General features: G+C 37.1%; 1 protein-coding gene across 2 annotated transcripts in view; it reads left to right on the top strand.

Annotated features, from left to right (window-relative positions):
* grik2 (glutamate ionotropic receptor kainate type subunit 2) overlaps positions 1 to 19,769 on the top strand; it is a 460,468-nt gene that overhangs the window by 191,804 nt on the left and 248,895 nt on the right. For both annotated transcript variants that reach the window (XM_023330613.1, XM_023330615.1), the window contains exons 5-7: positions 1,872 to 2,053; positions 9,204 to 9,257; positions 12,277 to 12,450. In XM_023330613.1, coding sequence (XP_023186381.1) covers positions 1,872 to 2,053; positions 9,204 to 9,257; positions 12,277 to 12,450 — 410 coding nt within the window. The remainder of the gene's footprint in view (positions 1 to 1,871; positions 2,054 to 9,203; positions 9,258 to 12,276; positions 12,451 to 19,769) is intronic.

The raw sequence follows: 19,769 nt of genomic DNA on the forward strand, positions 1-19,769 counted from the left end.
CTGTTGTGAGGCACAACTTGTAAGTCACTTTGTCAACTGATAGTTACATAGAACACTGTCAGTGTCTCACAGGGTCAGCATTTTGGGAATATCAGCATTACATCGACAGAGTGCTTGATTTAATGAAAAACAGGGAGCCATTGTCACAGATTCAGCAGTCTGTGGGCTGGTTTCCCACAGTGCAGTGCACTCATCTGGAAGCAGGAAGTAAACAAATAATGCCACAAGCCAAACAGCTGGTTATGCTGGGCTGTGAACAGACACACATGAGACGTTTACATCAGTTTAGAAAATGACTGTTTGCAGAAGCAATGTCCAACTGTGTTTGCAACAGAACCAGGTCTGGTTGCTTTGTGATGAATCTGGATAATACTCAGGCAATCTATGACAAAAATGTGTTAAATATGTTCTCATTTCATAAATTCTGCAGAAAATATGTATAGGTCAGATGAGTCATAAACATGACATAACACCTGCCATGAACATGAGTAAGTCTTCATGAATATTTATGACTGTTGTTATAAAGTGTTATTCGGTAAATCATGACACTTTTAATGCAAAGTTGACATTATTCAAAATGTCTTTGTTATGACAACTTGACATTAACCAAAAATCATTATGTCATAAATATATCATGATAGCAGTAATAGTAATGTCATAATTATCACTCTGTCAAAAGCTTTATCAAAACAGTAATTAATATTTTCCCCTACCTGAAATATAGCGGAATAAATAAGACTAACAATAAAGATTTCATTAGCTTTATTACACTGTCAAATAATTTCATAACAGTCATTAATAATTCCTCTTACATCAAGTGGGACAAGTAGCACAGTTATGAAGATGTCATTAATTGTCATTACAGTGTCAAGTGCTATATTAATATAGTCATTAATGTTACATTTTTACCTCAAATAAAGTGAAACAAGTAGCAACAGTTATTAAGTGTCATTACAATGTCAAATGCTATATTAACATAGTCATTAATGTTAAGTCTTACCTCAATTGAAGTGGAAAACATTGGACTACTTATAACTACCATCATAGCTGTAGAACGAACAGAATAGCTATATCCTATTACATATTATATTCAGCATAATCCTAACATACCAGACACATGTACAAAATATTTAGAAGAAAGAGGGGCATTATTTCATTGCATCTGGGAATTAGAGAAATTAAAAAGTTTTGGAAAATGATAAAAGAAAGTATTTTGTCTCAAAGCACATTCTACTACATCTAGGTTTTCTCTTACTGGGTCTGCATCCCACTTTGCATCATACTTCGTTTACCAAATATGAACAGTTACTGATTGATATGTACCCACTACAAGTTAAAACACTGATTGCACATTTCTGGAAGAAAACAACAGAACCAAGTATCAAGCAATGGATCAGACAAATGCTGATGACTTCACCCCTGAAACACATTACATATCTCCAAAACGAAAAAGGCGACTTATTTGAAAACATTTCAGGATGTGTGTGGAAAATGTGGACATGTCTCAAGAGGAAGAACCCAACTAAGGACAAGTTAGAGAGTAGTACGAGAAGAAATTGAGGAAATGTGATCGGTTTGTCCTCTAACAGTCTAAGCCTTTAGTAGCATAACTCCAGAGACCAGCTCAGGATAACCTGAGCCATGAAATGAGGGATGAGAGGCAGAGACAGGGGGAGTCGTTTCTCTGGATGTGTCATTAGAAATGTCTAATTTCAATACACTAAACTGTGTCCAGCAAAAGAGCAATTGTTACATCAGTAATGCAATTTACCAAATTTCAACTATGATTTAAAATTTTCAATAAATTTGCTTGATGAAATAGCTGTGATTAATTATATTGAAAGTGATCTGCTTCTGTGCTTGTCTTTCAGGTCTCATTCGGTTGCAAGAGCTAATAAAGGCACCATCCCGGTACAACATCCGATTAAAAATCCGCCAGCTGCCTGCAGAGACAAAGGATGCCAAGCCTCTTTTAAAGGAGATGAAAAGGGGAAAGGAATTTCATATCATATTTGACTGTGGTCATGAGATGGCTGCTGGGATCCTTAAGCAGGTATGGACACATCAGCTTTGCTTTAAGCTGTCTGCTGCTACTTCCATGTAGAAGTGAATCATTTCCCGAGAAAGCAACAGGAGGTAGTCTGAAGCTGTGGATTGTACGTTCTCAGTAGGCAGGTTTTTTGGAACTGGATTGGTCACCTGATATTATCCAATATGCCACCATATTATATATGCCAATTTCCAATTGTTACTTGTCACACCACCAAATCTGCTCAAATTGTTTTGATCTTTGTTTTAAATTCTGCATGCTTATTTTTCATGTCCCATTTTACTATGCAAATTTGAAAGTGGCTAAATAGTGTGTTTAGAAAAGCACCAATAGTTGTACTTCTGTACATGTAAATGCACTGGGAACACTGTGTGGCAGCACAAGGGTATGAATCTGATACTCTGCCCCCCAAAGCAGGGTAACCAGAACGCCACCTTGGGAATTGCGCCCAAGGAAATAGATTGCCAGTAAGGCACTTAAGGTCCGTGACCAAAGACAAGAAGACTTTATTCCACCAAAAAAAAAAAAAAAATAGTTACACTTTATTGTTCCATGTTTTAAAAGACAATTGAAATTTAAAGAACCACAATTGTTACGGAGTAAAGCTTCTTCTCAAACAAGACGGAGGCTCATATTTCTTTTACTGAACCTTTCTGTTCAGTATTTATTGAAGAGAAAAAGGAACGGCATCCGCTGATAACGAGCAACAGCTGTTCGTAACCAATAGCAATCAAAAGTCAACAAAGCAAGATAGTGACAAACAGTAACAGATCCTTAAGCATTCTTCAAAATAAAAGACTTCCTCCATTCAAATAAATCATGTCTTGCACTTAAATATATTTCACTTCACCTTTGTAATTATATATAATCATGTTCAATACAATTAATAATAATCATCATGTAAATTATGCTTAACATATAATTGTAAATCAGTCACTTATCATGCAAATATACCGAACAACATAAGTGTAAAAAAGTCACAACAACAATGGGAAGGGAAGCCAGTTCCCAAATGTGGGGAATTGGTTTCTAAAACAAATGAATAAATCCAAATAAAATCACCCCAAGCATTTGTGAACAGACACTCGACTGTGAAGAAATTCCAACACCGGTCACTCGCACAGCACACAGGTCCAGCCCCCCCTGAACACTCCCCACCGCTTTCTGCTCTCAGCCTGGAGACAAAAGAGTGGGGTTAAACAAATCAAATACAAAAAAAAGAAAAAAGAAAAAAAAAAAAGGACACTACAATTTAGATATGAACAAGTGCTAAAATGAGGTTACCCCTAACCTTGGACATAACCAGTCATTAAAAATCAATGCTTTAATTAAGTATGGTAATCTACAAAAAAATGGCTGCTATTTACAGCAAGGTCAGAGGCCACAAAGAATAGAATAATCCAAAATAAACAAATTTAAAACAAAAAGCACAAAACTAAGAAACCAAACAAAAAAGAGAGAGAAAACAAAGCAGAAAATAAAAGAAACTAAGCAGCAGGATCTCCAGCGAGCTGCAGCAGCTTTATGTCTGAAATGAAGTTACAGATTAATAGGTGATTTTAGAAAATGGCAGAAGGTAGAGGAAGCCATTGTCACCTACCGGAGCTGAATGAGTCCACCCTAATCAAAGAGCCCCTTCAGGCCCAACAGCAGCAGCATCAGCTTGAAAGTACGTTCTATATATAAATAGTTGTCATTTTTGTGCTATTGAACTGCATGGGTGCGATAAAAAAAATACATACCCGTTTTATGTTGCCAAGCTGAACTGGGGAGGGTAAATTACAGCCACACCCCAGTACCAAGCAGGAGACTTCAGGTAGTTTCTAAATTTAAACAATTTGAGTTAACCAGCTAAAACTGCAGATCTTATACAGAAGGAGAAACATTACTTACTGATGTTAGAGTTATGGCCACTACAAGTTAACCAAGCGAACTTCCTACTGAAGTGCGACCAAATGCAGGCACAAAGAAAACAGATGAGAGAGTCTCCCTGCTCCACACCCATTATGAGGTAATTAGGTGTCAGGTGCCCTCAATCCTGGGACAGGATATATATAACTGTAACTGTAACTATAACTGCACATTCTATTATGGAACAACAAACAAAACATCTCACTGTACAGAAAATAAGGATAAAATAGTATTTGACTGTTTAAGAACAAAAGTAACAATAGCAGTTTTTTAAAAAAAAAACACACACAAAAAATAAACTCTAAAATGCTTGAACATGTAGCTTTCCTGTGAATAATCACTGTTTTGGAAAACTGCTGCACCTTAATAAAGAGCAAGTGTTTGGGTTTTAAGAAGTCATTTCTTAAATTACATTTGTACACACTTATTACAGTGTGAGAGATTCATTTGTTGGACCTTTTTATGTTTCTCATTCTCTCGTATACTCTGTATTTTCTTTTATGTTGTAAATACTGTTATTTGTTATTTTTGTGTGCAGCACTTTGGCCAACAGCAGTTGGTATTAAATATATATATATATATATAGATATATATATATATATATATATATATATATATATAAATTTGATTTGATTGGAAATTTGATTGGACTTCTGTTTTTCACAGAATGAACTATCTCACAAATTGAATTTCACAATATTATTTTGAACTTACTCTTTTCGGAATTAGCTACACACAGTGTTGTAGTCAAGACCACCTAACCCGAGACCGAGTCAAGACCAAGACCAGAGGCTGCTGTTATAGATTAACTGGTTGAAACTTATGCGCACCACAGATGTTTTTAAATTGTAGGTGGCTGTGTTGATGCCTGTTGAAAAATGCTACTTGTGTGACAAAACCGTTTGCAAACCTTTACTATAAATCCCATTTGAAGCAAATATGTTTAATGTTGCACGTGAAGATTATATTTCAAAGCAAGTTTCTACAGAGCAGCGTTGAGTTCGCTTTGAAAACACGGCATTGGAGCAAAACCAGATCAATGAGTAACACCACAATCCCATTCACATTCAGGTTCACCGGAATAAATTCATTTAATCTCATGAACAGCCACAATGTAAACATAAGTGGAAGGTTTCTGCTTTTTGTAACCAGCACTGATCAGAAAAACATTGGAATTGACTCTCAAGAACCTGTAATATGATTTGCTTAACACTTCTAGCCTAGAGTGTGTTTTTGGCTCAGATCCTGCAATGCAGCCGTACTGTTTCTGGACTTAATTCATTTTTTAGCGACACTACCCACAGTAAGTGTCGCTGAACAATGAGGTTGGTGTCATCATATTTAATAAAATTTAAATTACATCCCTGATGGTGTTGCTTGTGGTGTTCACGTGTCCAAATAGAGAGGAATATCAAGTAATGTTAAGTTATACTGCAATAAAATCTCACCTAAATGATATAAGGTTAACAGCCAATGTTGTAGTTGGTGGTGATATCCAAATTCACAAGCCAAAATTATAATAATAAATGTTCCTACATTATACTGTCAGACACCACCAACAGATTATGAGCCATATCTGCAGTATTTGTCTGTGTTCTCTACTAGGAAACAGTTTGCAGGCTGGTGACGAGGGGAAATACACTTAAAAACAAAACGAGCCGCATTAAAATTAACTAGTGACAGTCAAACGGGGTCCTCAACGCAGATGTTTGTAAAAAATTAGGTGGCTGTGTCGTTTCCTGATCAAAACGCGACAAACGTAAATAAACGGATTAGAAAATGTCTATGATCTCTTCAAAACAATAATATTTTTTTGTATGTGAAGGAATATTCAAGAATATATTGGAATATCACCAAAATATACCACACAAGTGAATATTATTTTTTAGACAGTAAAATAAACGGTCCAAAACTTGAATTAGACGACATCTCTAACTGAACTCGTACCAGAGGTCGCTGAGCTCCGAGAGCAATGTTTTCTCCACTAAACTATATCGGCCGACAGATGTCCAATAATCCAACCTGTTACTGACTCTGATCTAACGGACACTTCGCGCTTTAAGAAGCAAACCTGGATTAACTGGTGACACTTTCAGAATCTCAGTTTGAATGAAGATTTGAACCCGTTTCTGATGTAAAAGTATATAAGACAATAGTTTTTTGTCTCTTATAGTTGAGTATTAGTCACTTGATGAAAAGAATATGAATGTTTAGTTAAATTATGAGAAAAAATATCAACAATAAAGGAGAAATGACATTGCCACATAGATCTGCGGTAGCCATGTCTTCTGTAAATGAACTAGGAAATAAATGATAGAATGATACAAAAACAGTATTTAAAAAGATTTCGCTATTGTTTTGTGGATATCTAATTGAAATATCATACAATATGAAGGAGATGTGAAAAACAACATAGCCAGTTGATCTTTTTAAACATTTTATTTTTAATCCCATGGCTTTTCAACGTGTACAATCTACTGAACAAGTGTTGAGCAGAGTGTATCTACTAGCAGATTGTATCCACCATGTATCCATGTTTCTCATCACTCCTTTCTTTCTTGTTTACTGTATATTTTTATGTTTTCCACCAATTCTCCCAAGTTATTGTCTGAATTTTGTTCTTTGTTAGATTCCTCTTCATGACAGTTGTAGCTAGTTGCACTTTGTAATGTTTAAATTACCAAAGCCATGAGAAATGTACAGGTTGTTCTTAATTTTAGTTTAAAGGTTTAGGTTAGGAATAGAAAAGTCCAGAATGCACAGTTTATTTGCTTTGCCGTTAAATTAGAACAGAAGTGGAAACACTACAGCACTACTGCGACTCTTAAAACCTGCTGCCATCCACTCAGTTCTTTGTGTTTCTGTGTTTTTTTCTTGATGCTGTAAAACTTGTAGCTAGGTATGTTATAGTAAAAATACCACTACTGTATTGTGTGTTCTTGACATACTACATTATTCATTATTTACTGTTATGATTTCACTGTCTTTTATGTTTTTTTTACTAACCTTCATAATAGAAATTAAACAGAAATAGAAATTATTTTGGTTCTAACAGCTCTTAGTTATTTAGGAACTTTTGAAATCTTGTCTTCTTTTCTTCTTTTCATCATCGTTTTAAAAGTACTGCATTCAATATGATGCAACCTTCCTGATGTTGGTTTCCTCCACAAAATGCTGGAGCTTGTCATAGTTTCTCACCTGACATCAGCAGCTAAAGTTCCTTTCCATCTATGAAATCATCTGCTCCACAGAGAGCTAACTGGTGATTCATTGTGGTTTGGTGAAATTCACAGTAGGCAGAGCTCCAGAAACAGCACAGCCAGGACAGGATGGCTCGCAGCCAGATACACACGCACACACCCCCACAACTCTGGACACCCCCCCCACACACACACACCTACTGTGGAATGATAATAGAAAAAGGTGCTTTTACCTCTGGAGCCCATCTCATTTTCAGACATATCTTGGTGAGAGTCTGAATGCTCACATGTATCACCTGGAAGACACACAATGGCTCTTTGTGAGTTGATAAGAAATTACAGAGTACATCTGAAAGCCAGTATTTATTTATTTATTTATTGCTTTACCAGTTTCACAACTTTATGTGAAATTAATAAACTGAGGTTTGCCTGTTCAGCATTTTATAAATTGTTTCTATTGTTTTTATGTATTAAAGCAGATGGTAAGCAACCAGATGATTGTGTTGCATAAGTGTTAGGGATTGGGCTTCTTCATAATCAAACGCTCCTTGAGATAATTTTACTCATTTTTAATTTTTATTGAGGCGGTGCAGAAATTTTCTTCTGAAAATTTCTACTTTTGTGTCTACTTTCGGATGTTTGTCTAATGGCTGGCCTGAACTACATCAATGAAAGCCTATCTGCCTTATTTTTGACAAAAAAAAATGCAATAAAAGCAGTATTGAAATAAGACCTGGAATAATCAGGTATAAACCCTCAACTCACTAAATTATCTATTTTATTTTTGGTTATCACTCATCAGACCACATGACCTTCTCTAGAGTCCAGTCTTTATTCTCCTTTGCAGATGATAGCCCTTTTCTCTAGCTCGCCTCTCTGATTACTTGTTTTCTTATGGCTGTACAACTATTCCAATCCTTTGAATTCTCTTCACATTGTGTGGAAATTATCTTACTTTCATAAATAAACATAGCCATGAGTTCTACTGTTGTTTTCCTTCAATTTGATGTCACCAAATTTTTTAATTATCACTGATCATGGTTATTCAGTGTTTTTTTCAAATTACATTTCTTCCTCAAAAACAATGGTAGCCCCTTTCCTTTCAGTTTTTATTAATGCACTGGACAACTCTTGACCCTATTTTACCAGTTTCTGCACTCCCCTTAGAGGCTTTCTGTGTGTGATGTAAGATAAGAAGATAAATAAAAAATACAGTTCTCGCTAACAAACTGGACGAATGGAAGCTGTGGATTGCAACTGGCAACCTCATCCGGGAATGCTGCATTCTGTTGATCAAGGAGATGTGGTTAAATCCAACTATACCATGATTTGACCCTTCTTTAACACACTAATATTTTTACACAACCACAGAATGTGCCTTTCCCCATAGATGTTTAAGAATTGAGAAACGACACATTGCATCAGGTGATGTTAAAGAACTTGTTGTAGCTGGAAGACAGTTGTCCATGCTTTAACTATCCAATAAGAAGCTCTTGCTTTATTATTTTATCAGTTAAATTCAGATCACAACTTTAAAAAACAAAAGAGATTCATCTACTCCAGTAAAGTCTTTTTAAAGAAGATACACTGCACTTATATTCCATAATGTAAGTAATCTATTTTTAAACATTATATTCAGGAGAATCAATACCATTGTAACGTAATCTCTAAGTGTTGCTACAGAGTTGGTGTGGGGCTTCTGCTTACCATGATGCAGATGTTATTTATCTATGGAATTGTGCAATCCTCTATGCTGTGTTATCTTAAATTTGCTTAAAAAAATCTGAGCCTGAGCTCAGTCTTTTGCTGTCTTTGGCTGCTTGTCGTCTTGGTGGGTGTTTGCCTCGCACTCTTAAGCCTGTGGCTGCAGCAGTTGTGAAATACAGTATATGCCTTCTTGCGTTACATAGTAGTAGAAACATTGGATAAGGCAAACAACCAAACCAATATTTGTGTGTAAGCATTTGTGCAAATATGGTGAAATGGTCAAATTTATTTCTAAACCTTCTGGCTTTCTCTCCTTCTGTCACTCTTTGCTCTAGGCTCTTGCTATGGGAATGATGACGGAGTATTATCACTACATCTTCACCACACTGGTAAGTACAGAAGTGGCAAAGCTGCAAATGCTTTGTTGTCTCTTGTTACAACAATAAAAAACTACAACAATAAAAAATTTATTGAATGTCTAAAAATAAGATGCTGCTCTTCAGTCTTTCTATTCTATTTGTTAACTGTTCAGATCACAACCCCATTCCTCCTGGCCACCCACCCAGTGAACAACTGAAATTTTCATCAGTTTATGTGCACAAATAAATGTATCAACGCAAAACTGGCAAGACATGAAATGAAAGTTAAACTAAATATGTGTTTTACATAAATCAAGAAGAAAAAAAGACTGCAAACAAACAAGACCCCTTCACAACCTAACCACCACATACACTCACTGGCCACGTTATTAGGTACACCTGTCCAACTGCTCATTAACACAAATGTCAGTAGCATCTCAATGCATATAGGCATGTAGACATGGCTAAGACGATCTGCAACAGTTCAAATCGAGCATCAGAACAAGGAAGAAAAGTGATTTAGGTGACTTTGAACATGGCATGGTTGTGGGTGCCAGATGGGCTGGTGTGAGTATTTCAGAAACTGCTGAACTACTGGGATTTTCACGCACAATTATCTCCAGGGTTTACAGAGAATGGTCAGAAAAAGAGAAAATGTCCAGTGAGTTGCAGTTCTGAGGGCATAAATGCCTTGTTGATGCCAGAGGTCAGAGGAGAATGGCCAGATTGGTTCAAGCTCATAGAACGGCAACAGTAACTCAAATAACCATTACAACTGAGGTATGCAGAAGAGTATCTCTGAACGCACAACACGTCAAACCTTGAGGCGGATGAGCTACAGCAGCAGAAAACCACACCAGGTGCCACTCCTGTCAGCTAAGAACAGGAAACTGAGGCTACAATTCACACAGGCTCACCAAAATTGGACAATAGAAGATTGGAAAAAAGTTGCCTGGTCTGATGAGTCTTGATTTTTGCTGTGACATTCAGATGGTAGGGTCAGAATTTGGCGTCAACAACATGAAAGCATGGATCCATCCTGCCTTGTATCAACGGTTCAGGCTGGTGGTGGTGCAATGGTGTGGGGGATATTTTCCTGGCACATTTAAGGTCCATTAGTACCAATTGAGCATCGTGTCAACACCACAGCCTACCTGAGTATTGTTGCTGACCAGGTCCATCATTTTATGACCTCAGTGCCCATCTTCTGATGGATACTTCCAGCAGGATAACGCACCGTGTCATAAAACATGAATCATCTCCAACTGGTTTCTTGAACACAACAATGAGTTCACTGAACTCAAATGACCTCCACAGTCACCAGATCTCAATCCAGTAGAGAACCTTTGGGATGTGGTGGAACAAGAGATTTGCATCATGGATGTGTAGCCGACAAATCTGCAGCAACTGTGTGATGCTATCATGTCAATATGGACCAGAATCTCTGAGGAATATTTCTAGTACTTTGTTAAATCTATGTCATGAAGAATTAAAGCAATTCTGAAGACAAAAGAACTGCCTTTTGTCTTCAGAACAAAAGACAAAAGGCAGTTCTTTTGTCTACATATACAGTATATTTGTGGGCAAATGATGTTTACCACAGCTGTTTGCTAGTGTCAAAAAAAATGCATTAGCTTAGACCAGTGGTTTTTGTAGAGGTGGATGGGAGAATTCACGTATGTTCACAGCTTCGTGAATTTAAATATTTAACCTGATATTATAATAAATGAGCTACTGCAACTTAAGCTTTATTGAAACTCATTGTATTGTTTTAAGTCTGAAAGGAATCCAAGTTCAATTCATTAACTTAATTTTGACAATCAAGTCTACTCAGTCTGTAAGATTCTGAAAATAAAAAAAATGCAAATGATTCACTCTAATGTGCATTTAGAGACCAAATTCGGTAACAATACAAAACGTTTTTCAATCATCAAGATTGGTTACTTGTTAGATTCATCAGCTAATTCCTTTTTTAAAAGGTATAAAACTTTCTATACATTTCTTTTGCTATTTTTTTCAATATTATTTCTTCTACTTTGAGATGAAAAGTTCATAACATTTTGCATTCACAGTAAAACCAGGGTTATGTAGGCTTTTCTGTTTCCTGCTGTTTTTCTGCTACCTCCACTTGCTTTTTTCTCTTCATTGAAACAATACAATATGAGCCTTAGTTTTTTTGCCATTTCACAGCACTCAATGTTAAGCTAAACTAAAACCACTTTGAAGGTTGTTAAATTCACAGATGTCTAAAATAACGAAAGCCCAATAAAACATGTCCCTGAGAGCGTTAACCACATGTAGCAGCAGAACCTGAAATGTGAGATCAGCTAGGATGTGTGGGAGGGGGACGGGCCGATTGAAAACGACACAGATGGACATCCTGGAGAAGCATTATAGTGATGATGTGCTGAATGGGTTGGGGTTGCAGGGGTTACATATTGAAATACCTGCCTGGAAGAGGAACTATGAGTAAAGATTGAGGATGGGACAAGTCAGGTATATCATGTCAGCTTCCTGGTTGCCAGTCAGAGTAATATATGACCACAAAGATTTCCAAGTTGGTGCAGTAGTACCATCCCTGTTATTTAGTTTGTACAGTATACATTTTAATAATTTTCCCATCCCACAGAAAAACTTTGATCAGAGTATCATATTGAGTAAAAATACCAGGCACTACAATAATTTACAATGTCATAAGTGCATAGTTGTGATATTATAAATATCATAATATTTATAATATCATAAATTTATTTATGATAATGGCGGTATTATCACCACCATTTTAACTATGTTCACTCCCCCACCCCAGTCTTAGTCTGATTTTCTTCTATTTGTCTAATCTTTATTTTTTGTAGGACATGCTTTAAATTTAACATAGGCATTTCTTCCATCTACTTGCTTAATTTGATTCCTAGATACTTCATATCCTTTGAAATCTACTATTAAATCCTGTTATCAGCATAGCCTCTGATTTGGTTCAGTTAATTTTAGATCAGATTTCTTCCAAGGTGGATCAAACTCTTGATTACCATGATTTCTTTCTTTCCAGGATCTGTTTGCACTGGACGTGGAGCCTTACCGATACAGTGGTGTAAACATGACAGGGTTTAGGATCCTTAATACCGAGAACAGCCAAGTTGCCTCAATCATTGAGAAATGGTCCATGGAGAGACTACAGGCTCCACCAAAACCTGACTCTGGTCTACTGGACGGCTTCATGACTGTAAGTCTACTGAATACTGTGAATTAGTGATAAATTAGTAGTTGTCAATGTGCTGCCAGATTTGTATCATACAAGTTAAATATTTATTTGTATTTTTAAAAAACAAACAAACAAAAAACCCCATCTGTTTCTATTGCATGGATTAGTTGGAAAGAACTAAATCTGCCTGACTGATGACGTGCATTAGGGAGTCATCTCATCTTAATCCTCCTATGATTGGCATAAAAACTATTATATAAATTGTCTTGTAAATTCTTCTTATAAATTTCATTACTCACTTTAGGCTCACCTTACATAATTATTCATGAAATTTTTGAATTTTAAATCCCAAATTCCAGTTTTAATGAATAAAACATCTTGACAAAGTGGAAGACAATATAACACATTGTTTTGAGGGTGTTTCTATATACATTAAATGTAAAGAGGACTTAAGATTAAGAGAGCAGCTGTTAAAATGTCCTTACAAAGCAGCAAACAGTTATTTGAAGCTGCTGGTGCCTCTGGAACCTCAAGGTGGAGGATCCTCCAGAGGCTTGCGGTGCATGAACCTACTATTCGGCCCCTAACCAGAGCTCACAAGCAGAAACGGTGGCAGTGGGCCCAGCCGTACATGAAGATTAATTTTTACACAGACTTGTTCACTGATGACTGCTGTGCAACTCTGGATGGTCCAGATGGACGCAGTAGTGGATTGGTGGTGGATGGCCACCACGTCCCAACACAGCTGTGACGTCAGCAAGGAGGTGGTGGAGTCATGCTTTGGGCCGAAATCATGGGGAGAGAGAGAGAGAGAGCTGGTCGGCCCTTTAGAGTCCCTGAAGGTGTGAAAATGACCTCAGCAAAGTATATGGACTTTCTGACTGATCACTTTCTTTCATGGTTCAAAAAGAAGAGCTGTACCTTCAGTAGCAAAATCATCTTCATGCATGACAATGCTGCAAGGAATACTACTGTGTCATTGGCTGCTATGGGCATGAAAGGGGAGAAACTCATGGTGTGGACACCATCCTCCTCTGACCTCAACACTATTGAGAACCTTTGGAGTTTCCTCAAGCAGGAGATCTGAGGGTGGAATGCAGTTCATATCAAAACAGCAGCTCTGGGAAGGTATTCTGACATCCTGCAAAGAAATTCAAGCAGAAACTTTCCACAAACTCACAAGTTCAATGGATCAAGAATTGTGTAGGTGATATCAAAGAAGGTATCCTATGTTAACATGTAACTCGGTCTGTTAAGATGTTTTTGATTGAAATAGCTTTTGATTTTAATACATGTGAACACTTAATGTTGCACATTCAAAGAATGACCGTTTACAGTTCTTTATAATCCATAAAATGTTAAGAAAATCTGCTGTGCATAATAATTTGGAACAGTGCATTTTGAGTTTTTGATTTTTGAAAAAAATACTGTTCTCATGGGGAGCTTTGTTCAGTAAAATTTGATTTATACTGTAATAGTTCATGACTTGAAAATTATACTGACCATCATTTGTGTTGACCATTTAAGAAAATCTGAGAAAATATCATTTGCATAATAATTTGGAACACGGTGTACTTTTATTTTATTATTTCGTCTTTATTTAATCTTTTTAATATCTTATTCAAGGTGATGTGGTGGGCCGGCACCCTTGTGCATGGGCCATTAGAGGGTGCAAAGGCCATTTATGAAATTAAAACTGCCTGATAATATAAGACATGGTAGGCCTATATCAGGGGAGCCCAAAGTGGGTCCTTGAGGGCCGGCATCCAGCACGGTTTTTCCTGTTAGTGGTACCAACAACTTTTTCAGCATGTCAATGTTCTTCTTAGGCCTTCTAATGAGCCATCATTGGATCCAGGGAGAGAACTAAAACATGCAGGATGCCGGCCCTCGAGGACCCACTTTGGGCTCCCCTGGCCTATATGGATGAATATGCAGATGTTATTCTGACTGTAATTCTCACTTATCCTGAGGGAAATGAGGCAAGACCTCAGTGATCTGTGTGCCAAATGAGTCCTGGGTGTGATAAGAATAGTCTTTGTCACTGGGATCTGAAACCTCCCTGATCAGAGCACGCTGTCCGTAATAAGTGTTCCACCACACTGCTTTCATACCACTCTCTTATCTGGGAGCTTGGCCAAAAATGTCAATCCACCAGAGACATGGAATGCAAGGCAGAAAAAATACAATGAAAAGAGGAACCAGAAATGAGAAGAGGGGGATAGATGAAAAAGAGGAAATATAGAGAGTAGGAGAAGGCAGACTAAGAGTTCCTACGCTTTATTCCCACAATGACTGTTAAGGTGTTAAATGTTAGCCTGTTTGGTCTGATTCCAGTTGGACAGAACTGCAGGCAGCAGCAGCAGCAACATGTTGGCTGCTGATTAAAAACTCTTGCTTGTCTCTGGGGAGTAGCAGATCCTTTTTTTTATTCCAAAAGAGCAATATCATGCTGAGTCATGTTTCCGGATTGATCTTGGAGAGTGGGTGTTACTCAGTTTAAGCTTCTTTGATAGATTTGTGGCTCAATCAGTTTCTCACTTGAGACTTGAAATGGACTGTGTGTGTAAGAGCTGGACATTCTTAAAACACAGAATCCGCAGGTAGCTTTGTTGCTATTGGTTGCTAGCAAAAGCTGTTGCATAAAACCTTAGAGTCAGACTAATTTCTAAAATTACACTAACAACAAGAATGAAATGAATTTATTATTATATTTCCTTGTCTTGACTCTTTGACTGAAGTTTACTGGAGAGAAAGTTGCTGAGCCAAGCTTGGTGGGATTTCTTTTAATCCATGACAAGCAAAGATTTATAGGTGTGTAGAGTGCACTGAGCCTGCTCATCACTGACCTAATGGACATGAGTTTGAAGGTGAAGATTGATTAATTAGACCACTGCAACTAGTCAGTGGTTAATGCTTATTGGCAGGGTGAAAGCTTCTGTAACTCTTTGATTAATGGCTTCATTTGGGGACTGTGATTACAGCATTGTGAGCTTTTTCAGTGAAATGCTTATTTGCTGTAGCATAAATAAGTAACACTTGTTTTTTTCCTGGATCAGTGATCACATAAGCACTATCCTGTCAAACTGATAAAAACACTTTGATGTAGAAGTTTTATGGAGAAAAGTTGACAAGCACAGCTTTTTCAGCATTATTGAGCTGTTTAATAAATAGCCTTACAGCCGTATAATGCTGCATACTAACCACTGTAAACTGATGGTTGGTATGCAGTTTACTACTAACCACCAGTTTAATGATGTTGTTGATACACCTGTACTTAGCACTCCCCTTGTGCCTGTTCTCTGTCTCACTTAGTGGAGGAGCAAAGAAGGAGCTTGTGTGTGGATCTGTGAGGAAATTGGCAAAAGAGAGGAAAAAAAAGCGTTATCTCAGTTCTGACCCTTTATAAAAAGTTAGTCAAAAGACTACTAGTTTGTGAATTTAAAAACTGATTGTGGTACATTTTGGCTCTATTATTTTGAGCTCCAAACCTTGGTCTGTTATTGAAAAGTTGGGAATCTTAAAGTTAAAATAACTGTCTACTTTTTGTTGTGAATATGCAGACACTGTTGTTTTGGTACAAGGAATGATAGCTGAGGCAGTTTTGATAATTGTGTGTATTGCTGGTATAAAATCCTATACTGTGTAACAGTTTTCTCTTTGCTTTAAAATACTCCTATCTCTGTTTAAGAGCAGTTTCTCCATCATACAGTAATGACACGTCACATCTGCTCCTAAAGCAAACAATCAATTAACTCTTTCCGTGGGAAGGCTTTAGAATATTGTTCTTGGGGAATATTATCAAAATCAAATCAAATCAATAAAATTTTATTTGTATAGCACATTTCAGCAGCAAGGCATTTCAAAGTGCTTTACATCATATCAAACACAGAAACACAATGCAACATAGAATCAACAATCAAAACACGACATTGAGTCAAGTTCCATCAATAAATTTGTAATTGATTACGTTTCAAATACATTCCTAAACAGGTGGGTTTTAGTCGAGTTTGCGTCCATAGAAGGTTTACCTGTTACACTCCTACTGTGTTATATGGAACAAAATATCTATTGCTATTTTTATTCTCACTCACGCTCACAATCACACAGCTTAAAACGATGTAGACAGCATTTTGATGGGCTTCTCTCACAAGGCTCCGTACTCCTCTTTCACAGAATTTCGAGCAGGGACTCTGCTGTCCCTCACGGATTTTTGTGCAATTCTATGGTACCTGTTAGTGTCTAGAATTTACAGGGTTTGTGTTACGTGTTGTGTTAGATTATGGTACTAAAACGAAACAGAATCATCTAAAATTGGTCAAAGGTCAAAGCTTTACATAAACAACAAATAACAAACAGGCCAATTCTGATCGGCACTGTTCTAGTACTGATTGCAGTTACCCCCCTACCACATTTCCCCTAGCCCCTAACACATGCACACACAGCAGACTGCACTTTAGATTTTAAACTAGACATTGCCCCTTATGTAGCAGATCCCAGGGTTCGCCAAACAAGAAAGTAAGTGTTTTTTTTTTCATCATGACCTGATTCTTGTGTTGTGCCTGTTCACACTGAGAGGATGAGATGTGACTAACTGTCAGCATTACACAGAACAGGATTGCCAGTCACAAGAATCCATGATGAGATCATTTTACCAAAAGCAAAATGAATGTACGCTGGTAGGAAAATAATGAAAACTCGATTTGACAGTGAAAAAATAAATTTGTTTATTGTCTGTGTTTACGTCAGAAATGATCAGAAGACATGCATCCTCACATAAGAATGTCCAATTTTACCAGAAAACTTGCACAAAAATGTTTGTTCATACTTCTAAAATGAAGATCTGTCATTATCTGTACCTAAACATGTCAGATAGCAAACAGAAAAGGCCTAATTAAGGTGGGATTCCAGAGCTTTTTCTTAACATGCAAGGGGTCATTCACACACCAACCAGCACTGCAGCACTGTCTAATTCACATGCATGAATATAAATTATTAAATACACCCATACACTTATTTTATTTTACTAAGATGTCTGTGTGACAAATTAGATAAACTAATGCACTTTAGAATTAGTTTAGTTATGGTGTGATGGAGGAATGTTGTTCTCACTTTTGACTCAACATGCACAATGAGAGTGACCTTACAAGCTCCACGCTCTCCATAATATCTGTCCTTTTTAATTGCTTTAGTTTCAATATGTGTCCTGCAAAATTAAATCAGTTCCTAAAGGAAAGATTGAATGTAAGTGTACTTTTTGCATCTGTCTCTTTTGTCAAGCTTTACAGTTTTATATATAAAAAAACATGCTGCCACCAAGGTCATGTGTTTGTTTGTCACACCTCCAGAGCACAGTTGGTATTCAGAGCCACAGAGCTGCAGCTGAATCACTTCTATTTCCACATTACCATAAATGTGCCATAGATGTGGCTACATTTAAATAGGGTGGCAAAGGAAAGCCATTTCCTTTTTGACAGATATCATTTAAAATCTGATCCTAACAGTTATAAAAAATGTCACACAGACATCAGACATATTTCAGCATAAATATTATGTGAGCATTACTCTAACAGCCAGGCAGTGGGTGCAAGGGGAAAAAGATAGAATGAATCATATCAGTAACATATTATTAAAAGTCCTGAAACTCTGTTGAGGGCTTAACAGTACCCTGCAGAAAAAAAACCTGCATTAGCATATTACTGCTATTAGGTTGCTGCCATTAACTATATTTACATTTGCTTGTGTATTTCAGTTTTTGTATTTTTCTAGTGTTTTTCTGTCATTTGTTTTTTTAAATCACCTCATTGAAATGTTTCCTTTAAAAAATAGTTTTTATACAGTTTATTGTAATAATTTTATTTCTAATTTTTCCAGCTTACAGCACTGCATCTGTATACAAGTATTAGCAAACTTGTTCAGGGGACGACTGACAGGATATATTTTATTGTCTAGTTCTTGGGTGCTCCACCCATTTCTGGTGCCATCCTGGGCAACTTCCCACATAGCCCATATCAAAAACGTTTTCAGAAGATTAAGAAAATGTTTTGTCTCAACCCAAACATGTTTGAAGATTCTCGTTTGTTCAGGTTTTGATATTCAGGAAGGTTTAAAGGAAGTTATTTTCTGTAAAACATTAATTCAGAAGTGTCTCCATTAATTTTCTATGTTAAATTTTTGTTGATGTCTACTGTTGTAGAAAACTTTACCCTTGCCCTGTTGTTCATCGCTCCCCATGTGTCAAGTTCATAGTGCTCAGCAGTGAACTAGGTTAACCGTCTGGGGGAGAGAGGCTTTTACGTCAAAATAATAGTTCAATTGATCTGCATTGAACGCTGAAATGCACATGCAGTGCCTTGGAAAAAAAAAAAAAAAAACTCATAATAAATCACTTCTTCACATCTTAAGATTACAGTTTTTAATTTGAATTTTAACACAAATTTTAATGTGTTAAAATTTTCAGATTAATTACATGTGTTAACATGTTAACACTGACAGCCTTAATTTTAGTTGTAACTATTTCCCAAAGAAATGTCAGTTTCATTCAGTTTGTTAAAACAATTCATTGCTGGATACATTATAATTAACCATGTTCATGCTAACAGAACATTCCATTCCATTTACTAATCAAAGGTAGCTCTGACCAAGTTGGGTTTTAGCCTTAATTTTGTCATGTTTGAACGAAGACATCTGAACCACATGCAGAATCGGAAGCAGGATGCAAAGTAATTCAATGTATTTACAATCTGCAATATAGAGGTACAGCAGGAGTTCCCTTCTTGGGTCTGCTCTGAGGTTCATCTGAAGACGGAGAAATGGATTAGAGATTGTGGGAGATGTTGACAATGGCTATATTTGACTAGGAAGTGAGACAGGCTTACATTCCCTTGAAGGTTAGAGGGAGGAGAAGGCAAGCAGGATCTGGGCAAACAGAGGCATCTGAGGCAAGTCTCTGGTCTGTAGGGGGTGGAATGAGTGGACAGAGGGCAGGCAAGTGAGGCTTGGAGCTGCAGGTGAGCTTTCGGTTTGGTTCTTGTCCTGGAAGCAGGTGAGTTTAGTGGAGTACCTGGGACGAAAAACAGAGATCAGGAAGCGAGGCAGAAACGACAAGCTGAGCTTTCTCATAGACGTCACAACTAGCGTTTTCTCAGGAGAACAGAGCTAGAGACTACCATTGGTGAGTATTCACCTGGCAGAGAGTTGAGGTCTTGCAGCTTCTTAAATCCTCTGGCTGATGACCAAATGTGCTGCAAATATGCAGCTCTGCTCCAGGCCACTCCAGCAGGGAGCCAATGGGGAGAAAACAGACTTGCACAAAACACAGATCCTGACAGATTTAAAGG

This window comes from Xiphophorus maculatus, chromosome 3, assembly GCF_002775205.1.
Source record: "Xiphophorus maculatus strain JP 163 A chromosome 3, X_maculatus-5.0-male, whole genome shotgun sequence".
Classification (NCBI taxonomy): domain Eukaryota; kingdom Metazoa; phylum Chordata; class Actinopteri; order Cyprinodontiformes; family Poeciliidae; genus Xiphophorus; species Xiphophorus maculatus.